The sequence below is a fragment of the Poecilia formosa genome, unplaced genomic scaffold (genome assembly GCF_000485575.1).
Source record: "Poecilia formosa unplaced genomic scaffold, Poecilia_formosa-5.1.2 Scaffold828, whole genome shotgun sequence".
Taxonomy (NCBI): Eukaryota; Metazoa; Chordata; class Actinopteri; order Cyprinodontiformes; family Poeciliidae; genus Poecilia; species Poecilia formosa.
This window is the reverse complement of record NW_006800767.1, coordinates 20,055-44,672: the sequence shown is the minus strand read 5'-3', so window position 1 is coordinate 44,672 and position 24,618 is coordinate 20,055. Positions and strand designations below refer to the sequence as shown.

The following is a 24,618-nucleotide window of genomic DNA, read 5'->3' as shown; positions in this document are numbered from 1 at the left end:
TGTGGAAACAGATCCTTCAAGACAAGATGAAGATAAAAAAAGAATAGTTAATATGAAGGCTTCACATATTTACTCTTTGATAATAAGCTCTATTGTTGCTCTGGGTGTTATATTAATTGCATATCTAGCAGAATCAGCAGAATCCAATTGCATAGCTATGATGAATTTCCTTCTCTTTGGAACATCTCCAGCAGGCTGTGGGTTGGAAACAGACTGAGGAGGAAAAAGTGAATTATGTGTAATAACTAAGTAGGTTTTTAAGTAAACATTCACCAGTATCTTACCAAACCTTGTCATTCCACTGTTTCATCTTTACCTCATTTCCACCTGTTGTAAATGTCAAACTGAAGTCATATCAACTGTTAGTCTATAGCTATATTAGATTACCCACTCTGATAATATTAAAGAAAGACACAAAACTGAACTGTAAAGCTTACAGCTACTTTATCTAAAGGTGGTGAGGCTAAGAAAAACCTACCCAAGCCTGTTTGTCCAGTTTTGGATAAAAGCTATCGTCTGACAAAACACAACCAACCTGTAAGAGACAGTAACACAAGAATTTTCCAAACATTTATTTATTGCAAGCAGAGTTTAGTCTTGTTGCAACTTGTTTTAAACTTACACTAATATCTGAATTCATACAAGCCTTATACATCTGCAAAATAACTTAATAAACTTTCTCCTGTTGAGCAGTATTGTTTTAATAAATTAATTATATTCATGTCTTTTTTAAATAAGTCAGTTGTTTTAATTCAATTCTTCTGATATAGCCCAGACTGATGAAAGTTAACTTTATATTTTATCCTTTCTTATTATTCTGTAAAATATTTTTTAAACATTAACTAAAAGTTGACATTGTTGATAAAACATTTGAAATAAAACATTTGTAGTTTCCCAAGAGCTGCCACTTTCCTAAAGTTTTTCCCACTGCTCAAAAAACTTTTTTTTTATGTTTAGATCTTTAGAGCGCGAGACATAAAAAAGAGAGAGAGATAGAGGGAGAGAGAGAGAGAGCGTGCATAGTATTTGTATTATCATTGCTGTCATTTGCATGGCTATAATACAGTGCAGTAAAATGTTATAAAACGTGTGAAGACAAGTCAAGGCTGTTTATAAATGAAAATAAAATACTCACTATTTGCACAGAGTAATCAAGAATCCACCAGGCAACAGGAGGCAGAGGAAGGTTCCAACAGGGCAGGTAATAACCTGCACTCAATCCAGCCTCCACTGCGGAAATGACAGCCAAACCAGCCCTCCCTCGATTTGGGCGTGACATGCATAGTTCACTTTTACGCCATATTGTAAGCTGTTTGCTAGTGACTACCAAAGTAAAAGTCTTTCAGTTCAGTTCAGTCTAAGGAACATCTGTCCTGCTTTGAAAACTATTTACTATTAAATAGTTGTCCACTGCTATTTAGCAGTGTTACGGTCTTTTATTCTATAATAATATGTATCTTTAGGTGCAAAACCTCTGCACACTGAAGAGTTTTTCGTTTTGATAATTTCGTCCTAATTAATCTTTCTCATAAAAAATAAAGAAACAAAACATAAACGTCATGGTTCTGTGGGTCTGTTTTTCTCTGTAGAGTCAGTCCTTTTTGTTATTTTTAAGTGTTTGGATCAGAAAAATACAATATGTGAAAATGAAATTTATTGTGCTTTAGGGCATCCAAATGGCTAAAAAACATAAAAATAAATAAAAAGCTAAATTCATTGTTAATATAGCAAGATCTAAGATAATAAACAAGGAAATAATCAAAATAAAAGACTGACATCCATATTCCAAGTAATTCTAAAATAGATATGTCTATAATTATTGCTTTTAAAAGCTCATTAATAATTTAATAAGTTTGCTTCATTATTTTTTGTTCTTCTGGTGTTAAGGGATTTAAAACATCACAAGTTTGAAACTGTTTGGCTTGATGAGGGGTCACAGGTCAGTCTTTTGATGAAGTTATCGCTCAGAATATTTGAACATTTTGTAACCCCAAAGTGACCTGCATTCACACAAGAAGATCTTAGATGTCAGACAGCAGAACAGTTTATGGATCACTTTTAAAGTTATGGAAGCGAACAGTATCGTTATTAAATCATAACACTGAGGAAGTTAATAGAAAGAAAGCAAAGCTAATTGTGAAAGTATTGACTGAAACTTCTGCAAAGAAGTTTGTTTGGACATATAGTCAGACACAGGAGTGTGATGCATTTCAGAGTCACAGACTTCTTTCATAAGTTCAGAATTTTCTTAAATATAATCTTCATTTTATAAATCAAATAAAGGAGGGAGGCATTCTGGATATTTTACCTAAAAAGTTCATTTGCTGTACATTTGAATGAGGAAAACAAAAAAAGTTATTTTGTTTCAAATATTTGTAGTGGGTTTTCTAAGGTTCATTTTTACTTAACAGCTTTTATCAATAATAATAATAATAATAATAATAATAATTGTTATGTAATTTAAAAGATTATTTTTTTTACAATGTATGATATTTTTAAAATTATTATTGTCTATGTGTATTTCATCTTTGTCTGCATTTGCTGTGAACTTCCAGGAATAAACTACTTTTGGTTTGATAAGCGGCGCCAGAGCTGTTCTTGGAGTTATACATTTTGGACGCTAGATGGCGCCAACTAAACGCTTGCTAGTGTTTACTAAACGTGTCGTGCTAAACCTCTAGCAGGTGGAACCTTTGACGCCTTTTATAGGACTTCAGGTGAATCATGTGGATTGATTCCAATTCGACCCACCATAGACCAGTTACATTAATCACAGTTACGTCATGTTTAATAACAAAAAACAGAGAAAACGCATTCATTACTCTGTTTTGACATGTTCCTGAAGTTTGTCTATTAATATGAAACAATTTGACCAAACAGTAAACAAAGCTCGATATATTTGTAGATTAAGAGATTATCATTTTGACTTATTAAATGTTTAAAATTGATCTTAAGTAACATATTAAAATCAGAACACATAAATGAGAATTTTCAGAATCCACCGACAGCTTTTCTGGTGAGTCTAAAGAAGAAGAAGAAAAAAAAAACTAAGACAAAATGGCATGACAGTATCCAACTTAATTAATGTAGTTAAATTGAATTTCTGTATCTACAGGAAACTGACTGAGGTCAGGCATCACAGAGAAAGTGATTCAGTGAGTTAATTACTGACTAGAAATTGTAAAGGATTATTGAAAGTAAAATGCAAAGAAGATTAATGATAAGATTTTTTTTTTACATTAGAGATGTTTACAGACCATCATAAATAAACTCTGGAAAAAGCACAGGCCTAATTTACACCTATGAACTGAAACAGCATTGAATAAAAGATCTGGTCATTTTCAAATAGATCTCACTGGGAAGAAATAAAGATGCAGATATATTCTAGAAAAAATAAAACATGTTAACAGTAGAGAACTTTTTACTATTTGACATGTAGCAGAAAACACAACCTCTCAATAATTATCTAGAGAGTCACGTCCTCTAACCAAATCCTTTATTAAAAGCTATTCTGAGAATGTAGTTCCAGAAATCAGTCTAACATTAAAGGCTTGACAAGAACACTTTAAGACAAACAAGGAGATTTCTTAGAAATTGTTTAGTTTCAGTCTTAAACTTTTTCATGGCTTCCTTTCAGTTGGCCTTGTGATAATTGCAGAGATATACAACTTGAACAGGGAGACAGGGATCGTTTTATTTCTGCAGTTAAATTAAATCAAAAAATCAATTAATCAAGTTAATTTACATTTCTGGCTGAAATGTGCCTTGATGCAAATTTCAAAGTGCTTTACATAATAAAATAGAAAAAAATCAACAACTGAAACATTACATTTTAATAAGTGACATCATTACACATTAAGATGTTTAAGAGTTTAATTTATTATGGTACAAAAGCAACTTTAAATTATCTCTACAGACACAATCTTACATAACATGGTAGGTAAAAATGTTTGTTCTGATTTAGATCTGTTTCCTCATTCTGGTTTAAGGCAGGATGACATTCATCTTATCACAGGTAAATGAGCAGTAAAGATTTTCTGGCAACAAGTGAGGATTTTTTTTAGATGACAGGAATGTCTCTTACTGAAAGTGGAAAACTGATAACTTGTTTCTCTGGTCAATCATGCAGTTGAAGGTTTTGATACACTTTGTGATGCATAAAGCAAACATGTTGCAATCTGAAACTGAATGAGCGTGTTTATGCTCCTGCTCATCCAGTTATTATTAAAGCTTACCTAACAGAAAAGATCAGAGACTGAGTTGGTGAAAGAAAATGTATTTGTATAACAGATTTCAGCAACAAGGCAGATCAAAGTGCTTTACATCATAAAAAGTAGGATCTCTGAAGTAAGATCTTCCTACTTCACATTACATATTATATTCACATTTAGAGGTATTTATAGCAATTTCCACAAAGAAAGATCACAGCAACATTGCTTTCACCAGCTGTTGACTGGCCTGTTTCCTGTGAATTACCCTCTAGTAATTTCAGTTATCAACATTGTGGTATTTAGCTCTTCTGAGTTCCCATATCAGGCTTGACACCCATTTTCAGAGTAGAGATGAATATATCCTTGCTGTACCTCATCTGCCTCTAGATGTGAAGTTGTTCCTGAGTTAACGTTGATGTTGGGTTTCAAACTTTCCATTGCTTCCACAATCTCTGTATGTAATCTCTTTCTGGTTCTGGTTATCCACTTCTCATCAAAACGTGATGAGAGCTGACCCACCTCTGTTGTTACATAACATCAGATGTTGGCCCTGGTTCATCTGGGCTACATTTCATTGACATAACATTACTTTATGTTTTTTGCTCATGATCAAATATCCACTGCATCTACATCCTTGTTTAGGACAAGTAATTAGTACAAAGTCAGTAACTTGCTGCAGTCAGGGATGTTTGCTTAGATATTAAACTTTTATCCAATTGGCTAAATACATTCAATTTGAATGCCTTGTTTTATCACTGAAATTGTATTAGAGTCCACACAACTGACTTTGAATCTGGACAGACTAAGCTCCTGAGCTTGTCCTCTCCTGGTACACTTTGTGATACGTAAAACAATACTTACTGCTGTCCTTGTGTCATTTTAACACCTCTAAATTATTCTCATATATTATTACAGCCAGATATAAATTATTTTTTGCTGTTTTGCACATCAGACCATTGAATTTAGATTTATGAGAACTTTACTTGAACAATGCTGTTTTTAGAGTGAAAACTGTCAAGGGAACTTAGCTCACTGGCGTCCTTTCCTTTAACTAGTGCAGGTCTCTTGTCTTATTTCATCCTGCAGCTGTAGGACTTTTTCTTGGTATTTTCCAGAGCTGGAATATTTCAAAACCAAATACGTGAAAGCTTAAAGCACTTTTAAGAGTTATTTCTTTATCTTTCCAAATCTGAACCTCCTCTTTATTTTCCCAATCAGGGTGACCTACTATGAAAAATAAGAACATCCTTTTCAGTGACCTGGAACGTTACCATTGCCCACTTCATGATTCAAACTTCACAAACAACAAAAATATTCCCCTACAATATTAACACAAAACAGAATGTAAACATGGCCAGCTAGAGTTTGACTCCTGCATCGATTTGTTCCTGGTCTTTATTTATATCTGTTCATCCTATAGATTGTTGTTAACAAAGCTGCTGTCTCAAAGTGAAGACAGCAAAAACTAACTGGAGCTCTTCTCTTCCACATCCTTACAAATTAGCATTTATTAAAAGCTGCCACTGCTGTATAAAAAATGTCTTAAAACAGAATGGTCAAATATTTTGTAGTGGATTTTATAATCAGGCTATTCAAATATCCTGTATTTTTATTCTCCCTGTTTTCTATTGATGGCTGTAAAACCTGACAGGAAACATCAAGATAAGTTTGACTGTTGTTTTTACACAGATTAAATTATGAAGAGCAACTTCAAAATATGAGATATGTATGAATAATTTTTTTCTTTAAATGTGGATTTGATTTGTTAGCAACATCAGGTTTGAATTTCATGTAGTATTAGAAATATGTCCCATATTATTCTGTCAAAGCATGATAGTTTTAATAAATATGTAAAAAACATATTTTTTAAAATAAGTTACGTGCTGCAGCCTTAGTATTTGTTTTGCATGTTGTACATTCCATCTAAAATTGATGAAAACTCTTACTATATTGAGGAAAAGGTGATACAATGAAAGTTGCAGGTTGATCAATTGCTCATTGATATTACATCATTATCTTGTTTATAAATAAAAATATGACATTGACATTGTCTCAAATTATGACAAAAGTGCATTTTTCTCTCTGCTCATCATTCTGCTATCATATCAAAATGTCCTGAGGTCAAGAAAGAAATGATGCTGGGTGCTGAATGATTCCACTGTGACATCTCCAGGAAGAAACCTACAGTTGTATATGGCAGCAGGAATGGTCACAATACTGCCATACTGGTCAGGACTTAAACAATGGTTCCTTGACCATTTACATTTTAGCTGCTCCTTTGCCTCTTTGATAGACTGAACTCAGCTTCATTTACAAATTCATATGTGTGAGGTGTTTTCTCTATGAGTGTGCTGGAACACAGAGCTCTGTGCACAGCCAGCTTCTTTCGCAATGATGTTTGTGTCTTGCCCTCTTGTGCAAGGTGTCAAAGGCCATCTTATGAGGGGCCGTTTAGGACAAAATTTACGTTTTGTCTCTCACACACTACCAAAAACTCTCGCATACTCCAAAAAAATAGCCTCGCACACTCAAAAAAATTACGTTTTGTCTCTCACACACTACCAAAAACTCTCGCACACTCAAAAAAATTACGTTTTGCCTCTCACACACTACCAAAAACTCTCGCATACTCCAAAAAAATAGCCACACACACTCAAAAAATACTAAAATGTCACACACACACAAACGTTAACTTTCTCGCTCACATACACTACTTACAGCTCGCTCACATACACACAAACGTTAACTTTCTCGCTCACATACACTACTAACAGCTCGCACACACACACAGACGTTTATCTCTCACATACACAAGACTAAAGTTGAACACACACACAGTACTAAGACTCGTTTTTTGAATGTGTGAGAGTGAGACTCTTTTTGAATGTGTGAGAGTTGTCACGGAAGAGGCGGGGCATAATTTTTGGATCAAACTGCGCATGCGTAGATCCTAAACTATAAGTTTCGATTGTTGACTCACTGTATGTTCTATTACTTAGTATATTTGTGCTTTTAAATATATAAAAATATATTGAAACTATCTTTCAATAGCTACCTTATATTAAACTATGTTAAGGACAAATGTCAAACATAGTGCAAATATTTTGAAAACAAAGTAAAAGATCTTGCAGGTATATTAATCTCCTTCCTCCTTCATCAGAAATGAAAAATTATAAATGCACACTACGTGTTGGGAACCTAGTGCAAAACATAGTGCAAAATATTTGCACTATGTTTGACATTTGTCCTTAACATAGTTTAATATAAGGTAGCTATTGAAAGATAGTTTCAATATATTTATATATATTTAAAAGCACAAATATACTAAGTAATAGAACATACAGTGAGTCAACAATCGAAACTTATAGTTTAGGATCTACGCATGCGCAGTTTGATCCAAAAATTATGCCCCGCCTCTTCCGTGACAACTCTCACACATTCAAAAAGAGTCTCGCTCTCACACATTCAAAAAACGAGTCTTAGTACTGTGTGTGTGTGTTCAACTTTAGTCTTGTGTATGTGAGAGATAAACGTCTGTGTGTGTGCGAGCTGTTAGTGTATGTGAGCGAGCTGTAAGTAGTGTGTGAGCGAGAAAGTTAACGTTTGTGTGTGTGTGACATTTTAGTATTTTTTGAGTGTGCGTGGCTATTTTTTTGGAGTATGCGAGAGTTTTTGGTAGTGTGTGAGAGACAAAACGTAATTTTTTTGAGTATGCGAGAGTTTTTGGTAGTGTGTGAGAGACAAAACGTAAATTTTGTCCTAAACGGCCCCTCATACCATCTTTTGGACAACTGTCAGGTCAGCACTCGTCCCCATGATTGTGTAACCTACAGAACTGGACTGAGAGATAATTTAAAAGCCTTTGCATGTGTTTTGAGTTAATTATCTGATTAGTGTGTGGCACCAGGGCTCTGCAATATTCAACCTTTTCACAATATTCTAATTTTCTGAAATACTGAATTTTGGGTTTTCATTAGTTGTCAGTAATAATAATCATCAATATTAGATGAAAAAAAAAAAACATATGAAATATCTCAGTCTGCATGTAGTGAATGGAAATAATATACAAGTTTCACTTTTTGAATGGAATTACTGATCTAAATAAACTTATTCATGATATTCTAATTTTTTGACCAGCACCTGTAGACTTTCGGCTTGGTAACGCAGGCAAAACAGTCAGACTCAGGCCACACATGGCTACTGTTTATAATATAGACTTTACCAGTGTTTTTGCACCTAAAGGACGTACTGTTGTAGTAAATATATATTTAAAAAGTAGACATGTAAACAGCAGGAGGCACAAATGATTGATGAAACAGGATGTGCATTTGGAGACCCAGCATTACAACAAAAAGCTGACAGGGGAGTGAATGAATTAGAAGGGAAGTGACTTAATGGTAAATGGACTGAACTTGTATAGTGCTTTATCTGATCATTGTGACCACTCAAAGTGCTTTACACTAGAGTCACATTCACCCATTTGCACTCACAAAGCTCAGTAGGCAATTTGGGGTTAGGTGCCTTGCCCAAGGTCACATTGACACATGGCAGGAGGAAGCTTTAATTGAACCTACAACCTTCTGATCACAAGACAACTACTCTACCCACAGAGCCACAGTCGCCACTTAACCAGTATTCACTTCAGATTACCGGAGAGACTAAAGATAAAACCAAAACTACATTGACTGGAACTCCAATCATGAACTCTAAACTTTCACTTTGTTTTCATTTAGTGTCAGGAAAGCAAACACTATTGGAAACACAAATAAGTTTTACTTAGGTTTTTATTTCGTGTGATGTGAAAAGTAGATCAAAGCAATGTTAGATTTCGGAAGTACAATAACCAGCAAACTTCCAAGATTAAATTACTGTATTAAAATTCCAATATTACTGTATTCCAACATTAAAAATTACTGTTAGATTTTTTACAGCTTTTTAAACAGAAGAAAACTGCCAGACAGCATAAGGTTTATGGCTGCTTAATTATTTTACATGTCATAAAATGCATTACGTGAAATAGAAATACAAATCACAAAGACACCATAGGCTTAAATGTTATCCTAATATTATTTGTATTAGTCTGCATTTTGCTTCTTTCTTTACATTCTCCAGCATTTATATGCTGATGATGCTCAACTATATTCATTCAAAAAGCCTAACAAGAAAAAAAATCAATACTACATCTCTTGACGATATTGAAACTGGGAGATTACTTTTTCTTGTATTGCTTTTACATTCAAAGAAGACAGAGGAGGCCATTTTTGAACTAAAGGAGTACAAACTAATATATTGTGAATTGTATTTCTTTGACCCCCTGGAACCCTAATGTAAAGGGGACTGGACTTCTTTTATCCCACTATTAAGATTTTTGGAACTTGTTCCATTTACCTGTGAAAAACATGCAAAGTTAGAGTGAAAAGAAAAAAGTTCTAGAAGTTTTTACTTCAACCCTCAATTTATTTATTTATTTATTTTTCATTTTCTGTAAGTTATGCAAGTCTAAATTAAAACAAACGGTTATTACATTGCAGGAGTTCTTAGCAATGATGCTAGAGGAAATATGTGCTGTAATTAAACCTCAAGGTAGTCCATGAAAAAACTAAATGTGTGGCTTTTTTTTGGACAGACTGTGTGTGGAGTCCTTACTTATCAACAACTGTTTCTCTGAATATCTGATTGTTCTACCTGTTGCCTGCAGAGCATTTTGACCTCAGATTCCAGGTTTAATGGTTATTTTTTTAATGTTTATTGGGAGCCAGATCACTTTTCTGTTTTTTGTGTCTCTTAGTTTTAATACTCTGAAACACAATACTGGTTTATTAGCTGTTGTAAAATTTTTCACCTTTTTATTCTCAACTGTTTGCCTTTTTAGGATGGAGGAAAGCACAAGGGTTAATATTTGAAGCAATCTTTTACTTTTTTACTTTTTAAACTGACTATTTTGTGTTGTAAACTCAACTCAAATATTAAAGTAGGGCCAATGCACATTGGTTATGTGCAAAGTGTGAAGTCATAAATAATATGTTATCTTCTGTTCATCTTAGTTCATCTTCATTTTTTCTCTTGTTTGTTTACCATAATTAATTTGTCATGAAGTTTAGAGTGACTGTGCGTCCTACGCCTGTCTCTCTGTCAGTGCCTGTTGCTGTCATTTCTGTGGAGCCAAACTTTATTTCTAGATTGATCTGGCGGTCCATTCCAAGTGTAGTGTCAGGTGACTCAACAATAAATGAGCCAATTTTTTCCACTTTTGGCTCATCCACATACATGGGATCGTTTTTCTTTGTGCGATAAAACCTAACGTTCATCTGTGTTTGGTGTTTTTCCACAGGACTAAAGGAGTGGTTTCTGGTTTCATTCCAACGAACATCCTCATCAATTTCAACCAGTTTGCAAAAAAGATCACCACAGAAGATGACACCCTCTTTATTTGTGTATTTTTTGTCATCTTTGTGCTTCAACTTATCAAACTCTTCTGAGCAACTTACTCCATAAGTATAGGCACTTTTTCTTGATGCCACTGCATCTTGGTTTCTTCCAAACTCTACAGCTCCTTTCAAAATGGCTTCTTGGGGACGAAAAGGACACAGAACTTTGCAGTTGTCAATAAACTCATCAGTAATGTATCTCCGTAGAATCTGACTTTCAGCAAAACCTCCCACTAACAGAATGTAGTTAATGCTGCAGGTTTTGACAAAGATTCCTCTGAGACTCATACTGATGCTCCACAGACTCTCTTCAAAGAAATATCTCAGTTTCTGCTTTGATATTTTGATTACTCCCTCATCATAAGATGCATTTTGAACTCGCTTAAAGTATTCTTCCATGTCCTGTTTTCGCTGAGCTATCATCCCTAGATTAAGTGGACAGGTTATTTCCATATCCTCGTCTCTTCTTTTGAAAAGTGTGAAGTCATAGATAATTCTTCTAACCTCACTGGGATATTTTTCTTCATACTCATCCCAGACTTCAGGAGAGAATGTGTCTCTGAGGAACTCTTTAAATTTTCTGTCCACATTTTGTCCTCCCATATCGTTCCCAGAGGCTTTATGCAGCTCCTTCAGAAATCCTCCTTCAAGGACTTCATGAACAGTGATGTCAATGGTTCCTCCTGAAATGCACACAGTGGAAGTTTTCACATTAATGATCTCAAACTGCATTCCTCAATTGCTAGAGTCCTGCAACATTTAGAGGTGTGCCCTGTCCTACACTCTTGAATTCAATGGTGAAACTGTCTCACTAGCTTAACTCTCGGGGATTATGAGGGAAGTAAGAGGTGCAAAAGGACTTTTCATTCAGTGGTAAAAACAATGTCAGTGTTTTTGGTGAATGTTTAACTGTTTCCTCAGGAAACATGACCCAAAGAACTATAATATGTAAATTAAGTGATACTTATTCTAACCACCACAATGTTGAGTAGCTGCATTTCCAGAATATAGCACTACGGTCATAGATAATTACCCCGATTATCTAGCCATTCATGCATCCATTATTTGAACACTCTTGTTCTTTCAGAGTCAAAATGTGAGCTGGTGCCTATCCCACCAGTCACCAGTCCATCACAGGCCAACACAGAGACAGACAGGACAAACATGCACTCACTCACACCTACAGACACTTTAGAGAGACCAGTAAACCGAACATTCATGCTTTTGGACTCTGGAGAGAATCCCCACATGCACAGGGAGAACATGCAAACTCCATGCAGAAAGGCCCCAGGTGGCTGGGATTCAAACAGTGGTGATGCAGTTGGTAGCACTGCTACTTTGCAGAACAAAAAATCCTAGAATACTGAGCATCCCACTTTAACCATTTTATTTATTTATTTTTTTCATCCTCATATACATTTAAAACAGACACCATTGAAAATGCTATACCTCCACAATCAACAATGATGTACTGAGTTCCTGGAGATTGGTCCAGTTTGCTTTCATTTCGGTTTTCTGCTATGAAACCCTCTGATGGTAGTTTCTTACAGTAAACTGAAGCTGCTTCTGGTTCCAGAGCAAACACCAGATTGTTTTCAGTTCCCTCTGTCACAATTCCTGCCTGCAAGCAATGAGAAAATGCATATTTTGAAACATTAAGGACATGTTACCACTGTGGTGTCTAACAGTCTGTGGGTTACCTTGGTTGCAGCTTCTCTCATGAACTGTTTGGCTGAATGATCCCAGATTGCAGGAACAGTCAGAACCCAGGTGAAGTCAGAGGCTGTGAACTTCATTCCTTCAGTGTTTTGTTGAATGGTTTTCAGAGCGTCTTCTTTCAGGAACCTTAAAGCTTCTGTAAAAACCTTCAAAGCCTTCATTTCCCTCCCATTGGCTGCTGTAATTGTCAGGTCTGTGGTGACTTTCTGGAGATATTTGATAATTTGATAACTATATTAGCTCAATGAAGATGAACATACAGAGAGCATCATATAGCTTAGAAACCCATAAACTGTTAGAATTTTATTTACACATTATTTTAATATTGTAAACATAAGATGTTAAAATGTAGTATAATTGTTTAAATTAGCTAAAAAAAAAAATAAAAAAAGAATGAAGGAAGAATATAAAAGAAAAACTGGAACACTTGAAAACAACAAACATAAGACAGTCATAAAAAATTCAGTAAAAAAAAAACATGAACTTAGTTTATGTTAGCTTGAAATGCTGTTTGGCAGTTATATTAGTTCAGTTAAGACAAACATAAAGAGAGCATCATTCACCCCAAATATCAAAATGGACAGAATTTTTATGTGAAAATAACATTCTAATGATAATGTAAGGTATAAAATGTATATTAGACTAAAAAAATCAAATATATAATTGAAAAATATTGATTACTCACTTTGCCATAGAGCGACATCTTAAAGCAATCAAAGAAGAACATTGCTCTGCCGTCTTTGCCTGCTTTTCTTAAATAAGAGTTTTTGGCTTCATATCCGAAGCTGATAAACTGTTGATGTTCATCAAACAGGATGCAGGTTGGAGTCTTTGGGGTTTCTAGTCCAACTTCTTCACCCCAAAACTTCACATGAGGGTCTACTTCTTCTTCTCTGGATGTCAAACTGAAGGCATATCCACTGTATGTTGTTCCAAAGTCTATACTTATGATGTAAGATTCCCCCATTGCTGGAACAGGTCCTGCAGGTTGTGTTGTGGAAAAGAATCAGGAACTGAGAGGCAGGAACTGTTTCAGGTAGATATTTATACAAAATCTAAAAGGGCAGGACTGACTGGAAGTCCAACCCTTCCATGAAGCGACATCTTGATTATTATGAATGTCATCTGTCTGATGCATTCAGCTTGAATAAGACAAGGCAGAGCAACAGGAAAGTGATACAGCCATAGGCAAATCCAAGTACATGTACTGTATTAGTTCACAGAGTAAGAGAATTAAATTATTTTGTGGACTAGGTGTAGACATGTTTACTTATCAATCCGATAACTGAGAGAGCTAAAACATACAAAAATTATAAAGTGTTCAGAGGTCAGTACATTGCATAAAAGGAGCTAAAGGTTAAACATGAATCCCCCAAAATAATATTAGTCTTGGCTGATCGATCAGCCAGATTTGATATCACAGCATTTTTTGTATCACATATATCACATATTACATATGTACAGCTGGATAATTAGCGCTATATAAGTCTGATGTCATTTCATTTCATGACATTAAAACAAAGAAGAAAAACTGATCTCCCTAGCAAATGGTACTGTGCCTCAACAAATAGTGAGGTTCTTGGTATAAAACAAAGAACATCTCAGTATTTCAGCATTTGCTCACCATAGTTTTCCTCCCTCCACCCAAAATAACAATAAAAGAGTAGATTTTATCACTACAATCAAACTTTCAGATCTAATTTTTGGGATTATAATTTTGATATGAAATTCATTGAACTCACTGCAACTGTTTAACAAATTAAGTGTTTTTATGTCACATTTATGTCATTATAGATGAGATACATTAAGCTAACACGTATCACATATTTGCATGAATAATTGAAGCTATGGAAGGCATTCAATAACATCAACATGAGAAGATAAGGTAACTCTTTAGAGAAATTTGACTAGAACTAAACAAAAATATGCTGTTTTTAAAATCTTCCAGCAAAAGACCCAAGTGTACAAATAGGTTTAGTTGATAAGTGAAACAGAAAGGAATTCATGGTATGTTGGTATGTAAGTGTGCAATAAATAATTCTTCCTTGATGTTGAAATGTGTTTACTGTCCTCTCTCTGTGATGGATTGGCAATGACAGATGTTTTCACTTCCTTGTACACAAATAGCCACCATCTCTTCCAGAGTACTGACTTTTCTTGTTTTTCCTGCGGGTTGACATTAACGTCTGGGAAGATTGGAGGTGAGAAATGTTTTTATAGTAATTCTGATAGTGATGGGATGAACTGATCCCTCAATGATAACATTGTTCAAGACATAGTTATGTTGATAGGTCTCTGGTTGAGTCCACTTGGGTTCTTGAAGGCTCCGTCTTAATTTTGGATTAATCTTGTGTTCTACAAGCTCCAACTTTTATGGCAACAGGTTTCCAACCAGAAACCAGACTTATATTACGGTTTTGTTTCAGTTACTATGCACAGATGAACTGTGCTATCACAAAATCAAATGTAATATGTTTTAAATCTACTGTGCTGTCACAAATAGTGAGAAAATCTCAACAAACCAATACAATGCAATTGTTCAGTAGTAAATTCAGTAGATGTAATTCATGTTATACAACTCAGTTGACTGATTCCAGTGTTTCTTCAACTTTGCATTAATTCACCCCACCCGCATGTGGATTATGAGCTTCCTGACCAACCGACAGCAGAGAGTTAAGGTGGGACAACATACATCCACTGCCCTCAGCCTTAGTACTGGCTCTCCACAGGGCTGTGTGTTGAGCCCCCTGCTCTATTGCCTGTACACATATGACTGCACCTCTGCCCACCACAGCAACACCATCATCAAGTTTGCTGATGACACCACAGTGGTGGGGCTCATCTCAGGAGGAGACGAGTCCGCCTACAGAGGTGAGGTGGAGCGGCTGTCAGTGTGGTGCAGGGAGAACAATCTGCTCCTCAACAGCTCAAAGACAAAAGAACTCATAATAGATTACAGGAGGAAAAGAACGGACATTACACCACTAACCATTGGGGGAAAATGTGTGGAAAGGGTAGCTGACTTTCGTTTCCTGGGGGTCCACATTGAGCAGGGCCTCACATGGAACATGAACACCTTCGAGCTGACAAAAAAGGCCCAGCAAAGACTCCTGAGGGTTCTCAGGAAGAACAACATCAAGGAGAAACTGCTGGTGTCCTTTTACAAGTGCTCCATTGAGAGCATACTGACTTATTGTATCTGCATATGGTATAACAGCAGCACTGCGGCTCAAAGGAAAGCTCTACAAAGGGTTGTGAATACAGCCCAAAAAATCATTGGCTGTCCTCTCCCCTCACTGGAGGACTTGCACAGCGACCGCTGTCTTAAAAAGGCACAACACATCACAAAGGACACTTCTCACCCCGGATATTCTCTGTTTACACTGCTGCCTTCAGGCAGACGATACAGAGCAATCAGAACAAGAACCAACCGACTCAGAGACAGTTTCTATCCTACAGCAATAGCAAAACTAAATGCAATCACAAACAACCATTAATCATCATGAATGATGTGTGTGAGAATGTGGCTATTCTTATTTATTAGGTTTTTTTTTGTTTGTTTTTTTTGTTTTTTTTATCACTTACTTGTTATGTATTTCTTACAGTATGTGTAAATTGTGAGACAAGTTTTTTAAGCATATGCACTGACTGATGGCACTTTTTAATTTTCATTGTTCTTGTGACAATGACAATAAAGATTTATCTTATCTTATCTTTATCTTATTACGAGCTGATTTATATGTTGCTCTAAAAGCCAAAGAAAATGAAAATGAAGCACACAGGCAAAGGTACTTTACATTCAATAATTGGAACACATGATTTCATTATTTCACTATTTAAAAAGCCGTAAATCCTGATGGACTAAAGTGCTGTCTATGAAAAAATGTTTTGAAGTTTGAAAAACAACCCATTCTTATGTCATCATGCCCTTACAAATAACATTAAAGTCACAGAAACCCCTCTTGCTGTATCTCCTCATTAAAGTTGGATTGATTGTTACAAAAAGACATCACAGAAAACCACCTGTTCTCTGAACCTGGTTATTCTCATCTCAACTAACCACTTGATGCTTAATAAAATTCGGAGTGAGTAGTCCATTTGTTAATCTGGTGGCTGAGTGGCACAGTTAGCACTGTCGCCTTGCAGCAAGAGGGTCCTGGAGTCTTTCTGCATGGAGTTTGCATGTTCTCCTTGTGCATGTGTGAGTTCTGTCAGGCTATTCCAGTTTCCTCCTACATTCCATCGACACTCTCTCTATATTCTCCTTAGGTGTAAGTGTGTGTGTACTTGATTGCTTGACCTGTCTGTCTCTGAACTGGTGAACTTTCTAGTCTAGGGTGTACCCCGCCTCTCGCCCGCTGACCTCTGGAGATAAGCACCAGCACCCCTTGCGGCCCCACTAGGGATAAATGTGTTGGGCAATGAATGTATGGTTAATCTGGTGTCTGCATGTAAGAGATGCCGTACGCAATACCAAGATTTGATGGCAGTACTGTTTATAAATGTCTCTTAATTCATGAATTAGATTTATTTTTCTCAATTGCTTTTCAAGACCTTTTTGTTTTGTTTGATGTTTTTACATGCATCGGTGTGGCCTTTGAATTTTTTTATAAATACTACACTGTAAAGTGTGTTTGGGCTGAAGTTCAGGTTATGGACTTAATTACATTAATCTCACTTAATTCTTTTAGTTTAGTTATGACAATTAATTATTCTATGTTGAGTTAACTTAAAAAGTTAAAAAAATGTTAACTTAAAAGAACTTTTTACTTTACTAACAATTAAGTTCAATGCCACGATCGAATCCTACATCTGACATCATGATGCAAACTTCACCAGGGATAGGTCCTCTACGTGCTCTGGTGACGCAGGGGTAGAGCACAAACCACCTAAGGAGTAGTCCTTAGTCCTTGACACGGTCGTCACAGGTTCGCCCCCTCTGTCATTACCCACTTTCCTGTCTAACTACTCTCAAACAAAGGCCACAGCAGTAGTACGGGCAACCTAACGTAAATTATGCCTCTGGATTTGTATTTACAGCATTTTTACAGAAATGCTACAAAAAGAGCTCCTCATCAGATAATTCAATGAGACTCGCAGAGAAAGAAAGCGATTAGACAAGTTTATTGACAAGTAAACATTAAAGTTCTTTGGCATTCAGGCCCCGGCTGAGGACGTCAAGCTGGACCTGCAATAAGCTCGGTGGACATTTCTGGTGCTGCATAGGAATGTAATCCCCCCGGGGCCTATACTGGTGGCAGAGGTTGAAGAAGGATGGGTGCCTGAATAGCCGGGAGTGTGAAGGTGGAGATGGGGCGGAGATGGGTTGATTGCAGCTGCTAAGCGGAGGAGGCCGTGGATGAAGGTCCTTATCAGCTGGAGCTTGATTGACGATTGGCCATGATGTGGCTTGGTCCAGCACTGATAGGTCCAGGGTGATGAAAGGGAGGTGCTGATTGATGAGGCAGGTGAGGCTAAAGAGTCTTCCAGTTTGAATTTATGCCTAGGCTTCATGTGACAGTGTTTTATGTAGCCAACTCCTCTTTTAAAAATTCTGTTGAGAATGTTGTTCTGGAAACCAGAAACAAGGGAATTTCTTGGAAACTCTTGGATTTGTGTTGTAAATATTTTTCTTGACTTAGTTCTCTGGTAATTTTACAGTTGTACAATATAAACTGGGAGAAGGAGATAAATGTGTCTTATAATGATCAGGTCATTTTATTTCTGCAGCAAAACAAATTCCTATTTACTGATAAAATCTTACACAGCATCGTACATTAAAAGGCTGTTACTATTTAAAATGTCTTTCTGGTGTTTTCCCATCATAGTTTAAAGTGGTATTGTTTTCTATGACTATCTTGAGACTAAAAATATAAGCATCAAATATTTTACTCTCATTCTTAGCATTGGTTACGGGTAGATGAGTAAGTGATGACCTTTAATGACGGGAAACACTTCAAACTGAAAGTACAGAACTGATAACTTGTTTTACTGGTCCAACATGCTGGTGAAGGTTTTGGTACACTTTCCAACTCTCCTAACAACATTCAACAAACATGTTGCAATCTGAAACCGAAAGGGGAATGTTCATTCAGATCTTCTATGGTGGCTGTAAAAAGTATACATCATCTTGGATGTTTAACCATTTTTATTGCTTTTACAAATCAATCATGTTCAAAGTGAAAACTGAGTTCTACAAAATAATAACAAATAAAAATATGTAACATAAAATAGGTAAGTGATTAAATATTCACCCCCTTTCAAGTCAGCACTTAGTAGATTCCCCTATGGCAGCAATTACAGGATTGAATCTGTGTGGACAAGTCTCAATAAGGTTTGCTCATTTGGACACCACAGGTTTCATCCATTGCCCTAGTTGTGCCACACATTCTCTATCAGATTGAATTCTGAGCTTTGACTAGGTCACTCCAGAACACCCACCTTGCCCTCAAACCATATATGTGATGCTTCAAGTTATTGTCTTGCAGGGAAGTAAATGTTCTCTGAAATGTTCTTTTGCCAATGAAGACAAATAATTCTCTAAGATTTCCTTATATTTTGCTCCATTCATTTTACCTTCTACCTCTGCAAACCTTCCAGGGTGTACTGACGAGAAGGATTCCAACAGCATGATTCTGCCACCACCAAGCTCCAAATAGGCCAAAGAATTATCTTCCACTTAACCAAGAAGTCTCCCACAAGCCTTTTGCTAAACTCTAAATGTACAGTTTTTTGGGGGTTTTTAACAGTGTTTTTTTTCAATGCAACTCTCCCATAAGGTTTTGTCTGGTGCAAAACCTGGGCAACAGCTGTGATATGGAAAATCTCTACCAGCTTAGGAGCTGAAGCTTGTAGCATCTTCGGCATAGTCATGGTAACCTGCTGGTGTCTCTCACTAGTCTCTTTCATGCACGATCACTCAGATTCTGAAGACGGCCTGATCTAGGCAAATTTACACATTGGCTATTTTCCTATTACTTCTCAAAGGAGATGATCTGTGCCTCAAATATTTTTTTCGTATCCATCCACTAACTTCTACTTTTCAAAAAAACAATTCAGATTTATTTGGAGTGTTCTTTAGTCTTTAGTATCCAGAAATACTGATTAACCAGAGAACAGACCATTTACTGTTCTGCTCACCTTTCAAACCAGAGAAAGGTGAACATATTTATACCTAAATAGGTGTATTTTTACCTATTTGCCCATTAGCCATGGGCTAATAGCCCTATCTATAGCTATTTATAGTATCAATAGGCATATTTATACTGTAATCTTTTCTCTACTTTACAGAGGAAGGATTGCAGCATTTTCAAGTTAGCCCTACAGAACTGCTGAGTTCAGTTTCATAGCTAAAAGAACAACAGATATTTGTTGTAACATTTAATTTACGACCAAAGTTACGTACAGGTGACATGAATGTCTTTGCCATTGTATTGCTGTAGTATTATTTTTTAATGAGCAGTTAGTGATTGCTTTTGTCCAAGATAACTAATTTAAAGTATTTGGAAGTTATTCAGAATTACTCTGTGTTTCTGTCAGTGTCAAATATGGAGGAGGGGAAGGAGACTCTTGCTAAATCTGTTTTGCTTCAATATCTGTGAGCAAAGACAACAAAGACGCTGAAATGAATGCTAGCCAATGACGGAATCCATATTCCAATTTGTGAAGAAAGTCATGACCTCTATTTATTTTTACTACTTCACATCACACTCCTTGGGTCAGCTTGTCTGCATAACCTCTTTTGTTCCCATCTTCTTGTTTTATTTCTCAAGGTCTTCAATTCTTTCCATTGATTTTCAGCTTGCTACAAGTTGGCTGACTGAACCATTTCATTCCAGCAGTTTTACTTTCCAAGTGTTTGCTAACTGCTGTTGTCGCTAGTCTGTGAGGAGACATGAGGAGGGGTCATCTATGGGATGGGAGCTCGACTGGGAGAACGCAGCTCTAAAGTGGAGCATTGGGTAAATAGGCAGCCCATTCTATTAAGACATAATATCCCCACCATTAAATCCAGTCTTTTTGGCATTTCTTACTTTTTTGTGTCTTCTTTTTTCCTCTTGTATATCAGAATTAATTTGTCATGAAGTTTAGGTTGACTGTGTGAACTGATCCTGACTCTCTGTCAGTCCCTGTTACCATCAGTTCTGTGAAGCCAAATTTTATTTCTAGAACAATCTGACGGTCCAGTCCAAGTGTAGTGTCAGGAGACTCGACAACAAAAGATCCCATTTTTTCCACATCTGCCTCATCCACATACATGGGATTTTTTTTCTTTGTGCGATAAAATGCAAGGATTATTTTTGTCTGGTCACTTTCTAAAGGATATACTGTGAGCTCTTTGGTTTCATTCCAACCAACATCTTCATCAATTTCAACCAGTTTGCCAAAAAGATCACCACAGAAGACTCCATCTCTGTTTTTGTATTTCTTGTCCACCCTGTGCTTCTTCTTATTAAACGGCTCTGACAGATGTACTCCATAAGTGTAGTTACTTTTTCTTGATGCTACCACACCTTGGTTTCTTCCAAACTCTACAGCTCCCTTCAAAATGGCTTCTTGGGGCCGAAATGGACACAGAACTTTGCAGTTGTCAATAAACTCATCTGTAATGTGTCTCTGTAGAATCTGGCTTTCAGCAAAACCTCCCACTAACAGAATGTATTTGGTGTTGACTGTTTGGTACAAGATTCCTCTGAGACTCTTAGTGATGCTCCACAGACTCTCTTCAAAGAAATATCTCAGTTTCTGCTTAAATATTTTGATTGATCCCTCATCATAAGATGCTCCTTGAACTCGTTTAAAGTATTCTTCCATGTCTTGTTTTTTCTGAGCCATCATTCCTAGATTCAGTGAACAGGTTATTTCCATATCCTCGTCTCTTCTTTTGAAAAGTGTGAAATCATACATCATTCTTCTAACCTCACTGGGATATTTTTCTTCATACTCATCCCAGATTTCAGGAGAGAATATTTTTCTGAGGAACTCTTTAAATTTTCTGTCCACAGTTTGTCCTCCCATATCATTTCCAGAGGCTTTATGCAGCTCCTTCAGACCTCCTCCTTCAAGGACTTCATGAACAGTGATGTCAATGGTTCCTCCTGAAATGCACAAAATGGAAGTTTATATACCAATGGACCTCAACTATCTTCTGTTATGCACCTCATAGAGATCACAAATTTTCTCCATGTTCCACCATTTTAAATTTTGAGAGAAGTAGTAAAGTGCAAATGATTCACTGGTATGAATGTTTATGGATGAAACAAAACCTTTATAAACTGTAAATATTGTGAGCCTTATCAGCTGAATCCTTTTCAAAAAGATATGTCGATTTTTAACTTTTTGTATAAATTTACAGCAACACTGCTTATATTTCAGCTAATCAGAAAACAATAAAATTGCATAATATTTTGCATTCAGAGTAAACAGGCTTTGTGTATTTCCTAAACTTTTTCTGCTTTATACACTTCTTTAAATCAAAGGATTAGAGGAAATTTAAGACTCTTTCTTATTACTAGAATAAAGTCATAAATAAAGTTATGACAATATTTGGAGAAGGTGTGAAAAACTTTTCTTTGTAAAGTTCCCCGAGACATTTGTTGTGAATTGGCACTATATAAATATACTGAATTTAAGTCAGAATTGCAATTATAAGAATAAAGTTGTAATATTACGAGGATAAAATAATAATAAGATATATGTTGTACAAAAATAATAATACCAGTAGTAATAATGCAAGAACACACTCATTTTCTAACTACACAAAACTATATTAAAATGAGGAACGTTGAACATTTTGTGAAGTTAAAGTTGGAATTAGATTATCAAATGAGTAAATACTTCATCTTTTACTACATCAGGATCAGTGTATTATCAGAAGCAGGACTTTCAAAGGATTGTTAAACAACTATCTGTTTCAAAGAACCACACAAACTCTTAGTTTTACTACTTTCTTCTGATAATAGTGTGTCATTTTTCAGCTAATATTGTGAATTTGTTCTGGTAATATCTTTTAGTCTGTGCCCTAATACACTGTCCTGCTTGCTTTTCTTATTTCTGTCACCATTTTTCTTTTGACAATTTTCCATTTTTCCTCCTCCATCAACTCTGTAATTTGTGCATACCAGTGTGTGTGTGTGCGTGGGTGTGCAAGCTACATCTACTGGCAGTCTGTTGATTAATTTGAGCACTGCTTACACCTTGTGAACAGAGTCAACCAAAAATAAAGACAATAATGACGTTCTTGTGCCCTCCAGAACCTCACTGTCCCACTATTTGAGTGTTGCTGCTTTAGACAACATACAAGGGTCAGAAGACTAAATAATACATTTCAAGTTAGATTACTGCAATTCCATCAACGCATCTTTTTTAACTGATTATATTTAATTGACACATTCAAGTTGTCATTGTTTTGTGTCTGCAAATGTGGCCTTGTGTCTCATATTTCTTCTCATAGATTTAAACAACATCTTTGATTGTTTGCCCATGTTTTACCTCCACAATCAACAATGATGTATTGAGTTCCTGGAGATTGGTCCAGATTACTTTCACCTCTGTTTTCTGCTATGAAACCCTCAGATGGTAGTTTCTTACAGTAAACTGAAGCTGCTTCTGGTTCCAGAGCAAACACCAGATTGTTTAGAGCTGTCACAATTCCTGCCTGCAAGAAATAAAAAAAAAATAAGTATGTTGTGTAACAATAAGCAGATGTTACCACTGTTGTGTCCAACAGTCTGTGGGTTACCTTGGTTGCAGCTTCTCTCATGAACTGTTTGGCTGAATGATCCCAGATGGCAGGAACAGTCAGCACCCAGGTGAAGTCAGAGGCTGTGAACTTCATTCCTTCAGTGTTTTGCTGAATGGTTTTCAGAGCATCTTCTTTCAGGAACCTTAAAGCTTCTGTAAAAACCTTCAAAGCCTTCATTTCCTTCCCATTGGCTGCTGTAATTGTCAGATCTGTGGTGACTTTCTGGAGATATTTGATAATTATATTAGTTCACTTAATAGAAGCATAAAGAGATCATCATACTGAATAGAATACCCATGCACTGTCAGAATTTTGTAGTAGAAATATGTTGTTATAATATCTGCAAGATATTAAAATGTAGTTAGTCCTCTCGCGACAAACAGGTTAATAGTTAGCTCGAAAATAATAAAAAAAACTTCATAAAACAACTGAAAAGAACTTCAGATATAAAAATCCACTGTCACTGTCAGAATGCCATTTGTTACCTTAAAATGCTGTTTGACAGTTATTATAATTCAGTAAAGACGAATATAAAAAGAACATCATTCAGATATAAAAAACAGAATTTTATGGCAGACATCATGTTCTAATAACATCAGCAGTGTAAGAATAAAAATGTACTTTAAAGTTGCAGTGTGTAAATGTTTTAAAACATATGTTCTTTAAATATTTGTTATAACTCTCACTATGTTGTGACAGTATGTTATGAGACACCTCTGTGAAAAAATCAATCACCTCCACATCCTCCCTGTGTTATTATTACCGTTTGAAGAAATGAACCACTCCTGATCAAAAATCAGTCAGAGTCAAGGGGAGGAAGATCTTACTGCTGTCAATCAACCATGCTAAGGAGCCTGATAGGCTCTGATGTCAGGAGGAAACTGCAGCTTGCAGAGAGCAAAAAGGGGCAGGCAGAATGAGTAGTGCCTTAAGGAGGGTGATTGACAGCACTAACACCCTCCTCCTGGCTCTGATTGGTTTTCTAGTCAGCACTGGGAAAAGGCAGAGGAGCTCTTTTTTTTTTTTACTGTTTTACTATCTCTAGTCAACATATATGCAAAAATTAATATATTTTTTGTTAAAGAGATGTACTTCAGCATTAATGGATTATATTAGACTAAAAAGCTCAAATATATTGTTGATAAATATTTATTACTCACTTTTCCATAGAGTGACATCTTAAAACAATCAAAGAAGAACTTCGCTCTGGATTCTTTGCCTGAGTTCTTTAAATAAGTCTGTCTGGCTTCGTATCCAAAGCTGATAAACTGTTGATGTTCATCAAACAGGATGCAGGTTGGAGTCTTTGGGGTTTCTAGTCCAACTTCTTCACCCCAAAACTTCACATGAGGGTCTACTTCTTCTTCTCTGGATGTCAAACTGAAGGCATATCCACTGTATGTGGTTCCAAAATCTATACTTATGATGTAAGATTCCCCCATTGCTGGAACAGGTCCTGCAGGTTGTGCTGAGGAGAAGAATCAGGAACTGTTTCAGGTAGATATTTATATATACA

At 36.0% G+C, this 24,618-nt stretch overlaps 2 protein-coding genes across 2 annotated transcripts; both read right to left on the bottom strand.

The window, feature by feature from the left end:
* Nucleotides 1–10,159: 10,159 nt before the first annotated feature.
* On the bottom strand, nucleotides 10,160–13,370 carry LOC103131743 (heat shock 70 kDa protein 12A-like). The gene is made up of 4 exons (XM_007543457.2): nucleotides 13,044–13,370; nucleotides 12,340–12,564; nucleotides 12,089–12,260; nucleotides 10,160–11,322 (listed from the first exon to the last, which is right to left on the bottom strand). The coding sequence occupies exons 1-4, from the start codon at nucleotides 13,323–13,325 to the stop codon at nucleotides 10,292–10,294; spliced, it is 1,710 nt and encodes a 569-aa protein (XP_007543519.1). The 5' UTR covers nucleotides 13,326–13,370; the 3' UTR covers nucleotides 10,160–10,291.
* Nucleotides 13,371–18,470: 5,100 nt separating this feature from the next.
* LOC103131745 (heat shock 70 kDa protein 12A-like) lies at nucleotides 18,471–24,577 on the bottom strand. The gene is made up of 4 exons (XM_007543458.2): nucleotides 24,263–24,577; nucleotides 23,100–23,324; nucleotides 22,850–23,015; nucleotides 18,471–21,456 (listed from the first exon to the last, which is right to left on the bottom strand). The coding sequence occupies exons 1-4, from the start codon at nucleotides 24,542–24,544 to the stop codon at nucleotides 20,429–20,431; spliced, it is 1,701 nt and encodes a 566-aa protein (XP_007543520.1). The 5' UTR covers nucleotides 24,545–24,577; the 3' UTR covers nucleotides 18,471–20,428.
* Nucleotides 24,578–24,618: the final 41 nt, after the last annotated feature.

Excerpts from the sequence above, each read along its gene's own strand:
- LOC103131745 (XM_007543458.2), bottom strand. The coding sequence starts at position 24,544 with ATGGGGGAATCTTACATCATAAGTATAGATTTTGGAACCACATACAGT. Across the intron at positions 23,325-24,262 it reads AGATGTCACTCTATGGAAAA|AAAGTCACCACAGATCTGAC; the intron begins GTGAGTAATAAA and ends AAATATCTCCAG. Across the intron at positions 23,016-23,099 it reads TGAGAGAAGCTGCAACCAAG|GCAGGAATTGTGACAGCTCT; the intron begins GTAACCCACAGA and ends TATTTCTTGCAG.
- LOC103131743 (XM_007543457.2), bottom strand. The coding sequence starts at position 13,325 with ATGGGGGAATCTTACATCATAAGTATAGACTTTGGAACAACATACAGT. Across the intron at positions 12,565-13,043 it reads AGATGTCGCTCTATGGCAAA|AAAGTCACCACAGACCTGAC; the intron begins GTGAGTAATCAA and ends AAATATCTCCAG. Across the intron at positions 11,323-12,088 it reads CATCATTGTTGATTGTGGAG|GAGGAACCATTGACATCACT; the intron begins GTATAGCATTTT and ends TGTGCATTTCAG.